Here is an 8017-nt window from a genome sequence, read left to right as displayed (position 1 = left end):
GACTGACTGCCCTAATTCTATCCATTGCACGATTAACACTTACGTTCCGTTCGGATACATAAATAGTTTCATCTTATTTCATCTCATCATTATAATTTTTCTAAATTTTTTCATAAAATATAATAAAAAATTTAACTTTTTTAAATCTCAAAATAATAATAAAATTAAAAAATTATATTTTAACGATATTTTATTTAATTTTTAATTTTTAATTAAAATTATTTTATCTCTTCTCACTATTTAAACAGGAGTTTCTATTAAAAAAAAAAAAAAAGACGACGACATTTACTTTCTTTTTGTAAACAAGTACGATGAAAGTGCAGTTTTCTGGCGAGTACTCGACACGAGCACCAAGAGGCGCGTTGAGAGCCGCAGCCCTCAATGAATTCGCTCTCTCCTCGCTCTCTGCATCTCTCTGTCTCTGATGTACGTTTTTAACTCCGAGGCTTTCTCTCAGCCCGCCTGGAGAGGCAAGATTTCTTGGCTCGCTTTCATCCTAAACGCAAACACTGCCAAATTCTCTCTCTCTGTCTCTTTCACTGAGTAATCGAAGATGATCTCCAATTCTCAGAAGAAGAAGAAAAGGCTTCAGACTCTGTTAGCCAGCAATCTCTGTAGCAAGCTCACCATCTCCATCCCATCGTCCTCTTCCACCAAAGAGTCCGAGTCCGACTTCGACTTCTCTGAAGTTTTTGGCCCCTCCAGCCCACACCAAAACCCAATTCCCTCTTTATCACCGACGTCCACCTCATCCTCCGGGGACCCACCGGTCATCCACAACAGGTCCCACTCCTTTGTGGGCCCCTCCCCTCGCTTCACCCTCTCCCGTTCTCTCCCCTTCCATGCCGAGTCCGCCTCCGAATCTGAATCCGAGCCCGAGACAGAGATCGAAATTTCCAATGCTGATAAGAGCGAGAGAGTCGGGAAAATTGGGCCCGGTGATTTTGACATTTTGAGAGTTGTGGGGCAGGGTGCGTTTGGAAAAGTGTTCCAGGTAGTCAGGAAGAGAGTGAGAGTGGATACTCCTAATGATTGTGAAGGTGGAGGAGATCGTGATACTAATACCGATGACGATGGGATTTACGCCATGAAAGTGATGAGGAAGGATACCATTATAAAGAAGAACCATGTCGATTACATGAAGGCCGAGAGGGACATTCTCACTAAAGTTGTGCACCCATTTATTGTTCAGCTCCGCTACTCCTTCCAGGTATTCTCTTTGACTTCAAATTTAACCAAGATTATGGGTATATGATGATACACTTTACAGAAATAACCAAATTGGTCTACGTATGGCAATAGTTTCAACTCAGTTTGGAAAGATAGTGTTGGTGGTCATAGATTACCAAATCAATTGTAAATTGGTTGTATGATTTGTTTTGGGAAATTAAAAAAAAAAACATGCAGCCTTACATCTAGAAGATTTTGGCTTAGCATGTGCTAATTTCGTTTGTTCTCACTAGGGAATGGTTGTGTCTTTCATTGAAAAAGTTGAAGATAGGCTGGAAATTCTTGTTTTGGCTCTTCTAACTTCGGGACCATTTCTTGTGAATTTAACTGGTATATAATGTCCTGATTCTTCTGTTGTGGTTGACCCTTGCAGACAAAGAGTAAGCTTTACTTGATTCTGGATTTTATAAATGGAGGGCACCTTTTCTTTCATCTGTACCGGCAGGGGATCTTCAGGTATCTTCTGCAGATCTGCTTGTACTTAAAGATTTCTTGTCACACTTTATGTTCCACCTGTTTGATTTTTGTTCGGGTTTGTCTTGAGTAGTGAGGATCAAGCAAGGGTTTATACTGCTGAGATAGTATCTGCCGTTTCACATCTTCACAAGTGCGGTATCGTGCATCGGGATCTCAAACCCGAAAATATTCTCATGGACGCAGATGGGCATGTAATGGCCCTGCCCATTTACCCATTTCTGTTCTAGGAATATGTATGAAAGTCGTGTAATATGCTTTTCTTGCATAAATGATTTGGGTTTTTTGCCTAATGTTGGTGCCTGTGATATAGGTTATGCTGACTGATTTTGGACTGGCAAAGGAAATTGATGAATCGAGCAGATCAAATTCAATGTGTGGGACCACAGAATACATGGCTCCTGAGATTTTACTGTCTAAAGGCCACAATAAAGATGCTGATTGGTGGAGTGTGGGGATACTCTTGTATGAGATGCTAACTGGGCAGGTAAGACCACTGGTTCAACATTTTTAGTTCATCAGAGACTTCAGTTTGTCACGAAGATGACATTCAGAGGTTGCCTAATTATGATTATGAGCATTCTACTCTTAATCCATTCACGGTGGTCACAGTGAAAGTTATGCCTGTGAAACTGCAGTGGTTGCCTACTTATGACCATGAGCATTCTAATCTTAGTCCATTCACAGTGGTCAAAATAACCTGTTAATTAGTGTGCACCTATGTCAAAGGGTCAATGTTTTGCTTCCGGCAAGAAAGGGGGTTAAAAAATTATGTAAGGGACAAATCTTACTGAATTAGCTAAGTATTATTTCTTGATGACGTGCCTAAGAAAACTACAGCAGCTTTTTAAGGGATTTTAATTCATCAGATTGAGATGTCATAGGAAGAGGGAATTATTTTTGGGAATGGTCAGAATAACTTAATGGTATGCTGGGAAGTTGTTCCTCATTTTCTTTGTTGGACATGCCCACTGAGTATGTATCCGAGAGTTGTATTGAACACATGACCCATACAATAATGTGCTTGTCATGCTGAGTTCATTACAGTTCCTCACATTTTAGTATCCGTAGTTCCATATAGCTGAGATGTTACCGAGTCACCTGCGCGGCACAGCCTGGTGCTATTGCTCAGATGATACTGAGTCACATGGTTGGGACTGCCTGGTACTGCTGGTTGAACTGAGTTCCTTTCTTGATATCTAGGTTGATCTTGTGAGAAATGTATCATGTAATATATTATAATTGTTGATTCCATTATTAGTCCGATCAATTCATTTATTGCTACAATGCCTGTATAAAGAATCACAAGGGCTGCAACCTTAGTTTACCATTTTTTTTTTGTTCCAAAGTTGCCAATATTTCTTCCTGCAGCCACCATATACACATGCAAATAGAAAGAAACTTCAGGAGAAAATCATCAAAGAGAAGGTAAAACTTCCGCCTTACCTCACCAGCGAGGCTCACTCTTTGCTCAAAGGAGTAAGTTTATCATCTCTCTCTCTCTCTCTCCCTCTCTCTCCCCCCCCCCCCCCCCCCCCCTTTTTCTCTCTTGTAACATCGCTCTTCTTGGACTTTCTCTTTACTTCTGCAGTTACTGCAGAAGGAACCATTGAGAAGATTAGGCAGCGGGCCTAACGGAGGGGATGAGATTAAAAGTCATAAATGGTTTCAATCAATCAACTGGAAGAAATTGGAGGCCAGAGAGCTGCAGCCCAAGTTTAAGCCTGATGTGATTGGGAAAAACTGTACAGCCAATTTTGACAGGTGCTGGACAGCAATGCCTCCAACTGACTCACCTGCTTCAACACCAACTGCAGGCGAACATTTCCAAGGGTATACTTATGTGGCTCCTAACCCTTGGCTTTCGTCTGGACAAACTTAAGGCTTCTGGCCAAGAAAAGCATTATATGAAGGAGAGGGCTTGAAACAAGACTGCCATTCAGTTGTAGTCTGTAAGTTTATATATATAAAGATCCATTCATCTCATATAATTATTTATAAATTGTCGTTAATAAATAATCTCATAAATTTTTACTTAGTACTTGCTTTCACTCGTAAACTTTCACTTAGAAAATGTCTTGTAGTATATGTCCAGTTATGTTTCATTTCATTGGTTTTGCTGTGAGCCATATCAGCTACAACATGTTACATGAGATCAGAGCTTTGCCCGACAGCTTTGGTTTTTTCTATGATATGTGAAAGCTGCGAGAAGGGTAAGAGGAATGGCAAAAGGAATGTTGTTCGACGTGAGAGGCTACAGGGAAAGAGACGAAAGAAATCATATGAATCTAACTTTTTTCTCTTTCCATTTTGTGTGTCTTTCCTATCATGAATCCTGCTGGCCCTATGATGATGGCGGATTGATCATGTTTATTCTGCTTGTGAAAGTTGTACTGCCTAATAAACTTCAAGTTTTTAAATATCTGGTAATGTTTTTAAAATATCTAATACTCAAGTGAATTGTGTATTTGTCAATTGTCATGTCCACCATCATCGCCTAAAGTTGGAGATCGAGACAATTTGGTAAGGCTTTTGAATTTTGAATTTTTTTTTGAGAGACAGAAAGAGGATGCTGTCTGGAACGTCCTTGGGAAGGTGACACAAAGCAATGGTGAACAATACGAGAGATGCATTTTGAAATTCCGATGGGGAAAGCAGTGAAGAAGAAACTTGTTCCTTCTCAGTTCTCGCTTTTCTTAAAACAAATTATTGGAATATATTTGTACCATTCGAGGCCAAGAGCCCAGAGGAGTCGATGAGGGCCCAAAACAATGGCAAATAATGTTTAACAACAATAATAATCAATTTACGACTCTTTTATAACATTCAAACCTCCATTTGGAGGTCTTGGGTTCGAACCTCCGAAAAATTACGACTCTTTTATAACAAATGTTTTAAGCTTCCACATTTCAAGCACAAAGCAGCAGGAGAAATGGATTCTTCCAGAGTTGGCCTTTGAATGACCTTATTTCATGGAATGAGAAAAAGGGATCTATCCCCCAGGCCAGAAGAACCCAACCCAAGAGAGCAAGTATCATTCTCTTTTATATGTATATATTGCATGGATCATAAATTAAGGTCAATCCATCTCATTTGGTCTGAGAGCAATTGTAGCAGTAGAAATTGGTTATGAGCATGATTGTCATCAAGGATTGGAATTGGAGCATCAAAATACATTATTATGACGCAATCAAAACTGTACAAGCATGGTGAACTTAATGAGTAAACTTACTTTCTCTGAACACTATTAATGACCAAAATTTTCATTTATTTCTTTATATTTTCCCTTTTCTCAACAAGGCAAGCCGAGCATTTTCCTTTTTCTTCTTTATTCTTTTTTTTTTTTTCTCGTCTCTTTTGTACAACTCACAAGCATCGAAAATATTCTGTGAGAGCAGACAAGCCCCCTTGAATTACAGGTCACCAAAGCATGATAAGAAAGCAAACATTAACCTATTTACTGTTGCTTGAAAGTTGAAAACCATAGAACCCCAAATCACAGCATTAATAATAATACTAGCACAATCCACAACTACCATCGTCCATTATTGAGTGTCGACTCAATAAATCCACATTCACAAAATTAATGTGTCCTGTCACCGAAAAGGGGAAGAAAATGCCCTCTACCAGTAATCCAAACTTGATATTTTTTTTCTTTAAAATCCAAAAAAACCATAAAAAGTTAAAACCACTAGAACCAGACTCACAAATATCAGAAGAGAAGAGCATTCAAGTCCTTTGTTATTTTCAGTAATATCAGCCACAATAGAAAGCAGACAAAAGAAGAAGAATCTAAGATCATTGCATACAACCAGAAAAGGACGTGACAGTTCTTTTTTGGGTCTGTACAAAACAAACAAGGATCAAATTCAGTCACCTAATTTTCCTTGTCATCTCTAACCCATTGCCTGCTTCTTTTTTCCAGATAAACATTCCTCTAATCCATCTGCCCTAATTCTCAAACCATTTTCCATACTTGGATCTTCCTCAAGCAACGGTGATAATGCTATCACCATTGTTGAAGCTTGGCATTGCCTGGAAAGCCGAATGCCTTGACGGCGACTCCCTCTGATCAGATGGCAAAGACAGCTTGAGCGTCAGCCGTGATGGATCAACAGCTGACTTTGAATTCGAACTAAGTTCAGTTATAGTTGAAGCATGAGGTGCTGTGTGGATAGGGATTGGGCGGACAAGCTTCAATGAAGAGGCTGCATTAATCTCCACATTTACCCGTCTTAGGGTTGGGTTTTCCATTGGGTTCTCAATTGGGACCACTGCCGGACCAACAGTCATCGGAAAAGCACCCATCATTGGAAACCCACTAAAATTGCAACTTTCAGTTGGTGCTGGAGGAGGAAACGATGGGTGAGAATGTGAGGCAGTGTCTTGATGATGCCCTTGTGCTTCCATAGGAGTTGCCGTGACCTAATACACGCATTTGGGAACATGTCATGAAAAGCTTGTTCTTCGTTTGGATGTTGAGAAAATGAAAGGAAAATGCAAAATAATTACAGATTATTTCTACGAATTACAAAGAAAAGGCACCGAAACCTCAGCCTAAAAAAGTCCCGATTCAACGCTATTTTCCACCGGACGGGTCAACTTTTGCATCTAAGAAACCAAGACCACCCAAAAATAAACATTCTAGAATTCTTCGTTACCTTTTCGTTCGTTGTTTCCCAAGTCCACTCAACAACCAAAACGAAAAACAAAATAAAACTGAAGAAATAACATAGAAATGACAACCACGATGAAAATTAAAAAGCAAAACAATGAATTTAATCCATACGAAAGCAAGAAGACCTTTTTTCACTTCCATACGTAATTTTCTATGAGGGAAGAAAACCAAGTCCAGATCGAAAAGATCCTAAAACAACTATTTGCCCCAAATCAGGTCAACTTCGCCGGCTCTAAGAGAGATCCTTAAGAAAAAAGCGGACATAATTTCAAAATAGATGTTTGTTTTTCACAGCAACCAAACACAGAGAATAGAAAAAGAACAATAGGCTAAAATTTCACCGTATCGGTGGTGATGTCAAAGAGGCTAGTTCTACGGCGGCGACGGTTGAGGTTGCTGCGGCGAAGAAAGTATTTCTGAGCATGGCTCGCGACCTGCGTCGGCGTGCGTGTCTTCACGAAGTTTCTCGATATTCCTCTCCAATCTCCTTTCCCTACTTTCTGCAAACCCAGCAGGAATAGCTTGTGCTCCTCCTCCGTCCACGGAACCCCTGCACAACATACATAATCAATCATCCACAAAAGAAAACTTTCCAACAGATAAATCAAATACTTCGACACTGAAAAACCCAATAAACAACATTAAGACAGACGATCGGGGGATCCGAATCAGACCTCGCTTGCGCTCGCGATCACGGCTGGCGCGAGAATTAGGAACGGCATCGTCAGCGGAGGCGTAACCGGATGCTGCTGCGGCCACATCTTCTCTGGTATTATTGTTATTGACGCTGACAGTGTTCTGAACCTTGGAGCCCTCCTCCTGAGGTTGCTCGTACTGGGATAGGTTGTTCATACTCACGCTCTTCCTCATCGCGTCCACCACCACACGCACACCAAAAAGCATGATCTCTCCGGCACCACCCGAGTCTCCGACGCACTCACGAGACATCTCCGCCCGACCCTTTTTGCTTCTCCTCCTCCTCCACCACCTCCAGATCAATTAATATGAAATCTCGGTGGGCCGTACAAGTGGAAAATTCAGAGAGAGATAGAGAGAGAGAGAGAGAGAGATAGATAACTGTAATGGATGTATGGAATATGGATTTTATATATTTAGATATATATAATATATATAGATAGATTGTGGGGAGGCTGGCACAGGGTGGGGGCGTAAAGGTGTGGCACTTGTTTGTGGGTTTGTTTCCGCGGTTTCCACGACTCTTTCTTCTTCTTAAAACAAGGTTCTGTTTTTAATTTGTCCCCTTCCTTTCTTGTTTTACCTTCTTTTATTTTACATGTCTATCTACCATCCACCCTTTGGCTATATTTTAAGATAACATATTAGTTCAAGCTGATAACTATATCAAAATTCTAATTACATACTATTGTGATAAGATGAGATTACTATGTTATCCATATTTCAAAAGTACCTAATAATTTTTCTTAAATATAAATATATATAATTTTTCCAAAAGTTCCGTTTGAAATTTGAATTGAGTTGAGATAAACTAGTTTAATCTAATTTTAAATTGAGTCTAACATCCAAGCACTCAATTCTTAAATCACTAAACTCATCTTAACTCAAAACTTCTTTACACGTGAGACTTACAACCTTTTTTAACTCAACACATTTTTA

General features: G+C 39.8%; 2 protein-coding genes across 3 annotated transcripts; one reads left to right on the top strand and one right to left on the bottom strand.

Annotated features, from left to right (window-relative positions):
- Nucleotides 1-346: 346 nt before the first annotated feature.
- Nucleotides 347-4541, top strand: LOC108999208 (serine/threonine-protein kinase AtPK2/AtPK19-like). 2 transcript variants are annotated; one of them, XR_001997458.2, is made up of 7 exons: nt 347-1210; nt 1604-1686; nt 1778-1898; nt 2018-2191; nt 3076-3183; nt 3296-3656; nt 4267-4541. XR_001997458.2 is itself a non-coding variant. In XM_018976031.2 (6 exons), the coding sequence occupies exons 1-6, from the start codon at nt 554-556 to the stop codon at nt 3584-3586; spliced, it is 1434 nt and encodes a 477-aa protein (XP_018831576.1). In that variant the 5' UTR covers nt 347-553; the 3' UTR covers nt 3587-4226. The 2 variants fall into 2 exon arrangements, 1 of the variants encoding a protein (XP_018831576.1); XM_018976031.2 differs by lacking the exon at nt 4267-4541 and having other exon boundaries at nt 3296-4226.
- Nucleotides 4542-5414: 873 nt separating this feature from the next.
- On the bottom strand, nt 5415-7605 carry LOC108999209 (transcription factor MYB1R1). Its single transcript, XM_018976032.2, has 3 exons — nt 7057-7605; nt 6724-6932; nt 5415-6129 (listed from the first exon to the last, which is right to left on the bottom strand). The coding sequence occupies exons 1-3, from the start codon at nt 7328-7330 to the stop codon at nt 5692-5694; spliced, it is 921 nt and encodes a 306-aa protein (XP_018831577.1). The 5' UTR covers nt 7331-7605; the 3' UTR covers nt 5415-5691.
- Nucleotides 7606-8017: the final 412 nt, after the last annotated feature.

The sequence above is a fragment of the Juglans regia genome, chromosome 2 (genome assembly GCF_001411555.2).
Source record: "Juglans regia cultivar Chandler chromosome 2, Walnut 2.0, whole genome shotgun sequence".
In the NCBI taxonomy this organism is placed as follows: domain Eukaryota; kingdom Viridiplantae; phylum Streptophyta; class Magnoliopsida; order Fagales; family Juglandaceae; genus Juglans; species Juglans regia.
The sequence above is the reverse complement of the archived record's forward strand: the minus strand, read 5'-3'. Positions and strand labels throughout refer to the sequence as shown.

Coding starts and splice junctions, on each gene's coding strand:
- LOC108999209 (XM_018976032.2), bottom strand. CDS start 7,330: ATGTCTCGTGAGTGCGTCGGAGACTCGGGTGGTGCCGGAGAGATCATG. Junction 6,933..7,056: donor TGATCGCGAGCGCAAGCGAG/GTCTGATTCGGA, acceptor TATGTTGTGCAG/GGGTTCCGTGGACGGAGGAG. Junction 6,130..6,723: donor TTGACATCACCACCGATACG/GTGAAATTTTAG, acceptor TGCGTGTATTAG/GTCACGGCAACTCCTATGGA.
- LOC108999208 (XM_018976031.2), top strand. CDS start 554: ATGATCTCCAATTCTCAGAAGAAGAAGAAAAGGCTTCAGACTCTGTTA. Junction 1,899..2,017: donor TCATGGACGCAGATGGGCAT/GTAATGGCCCTG, acceptor CCTGTGATATAG/GTTATGCTGACTGATTTTGG. Junction 3,184..3,295: donor CTCACTCTTTGCTCAAAGGA/GTAAGTTTATCA, acceptor TTACTTCTGCAG/TTACTGCAGAAGGAACCATT.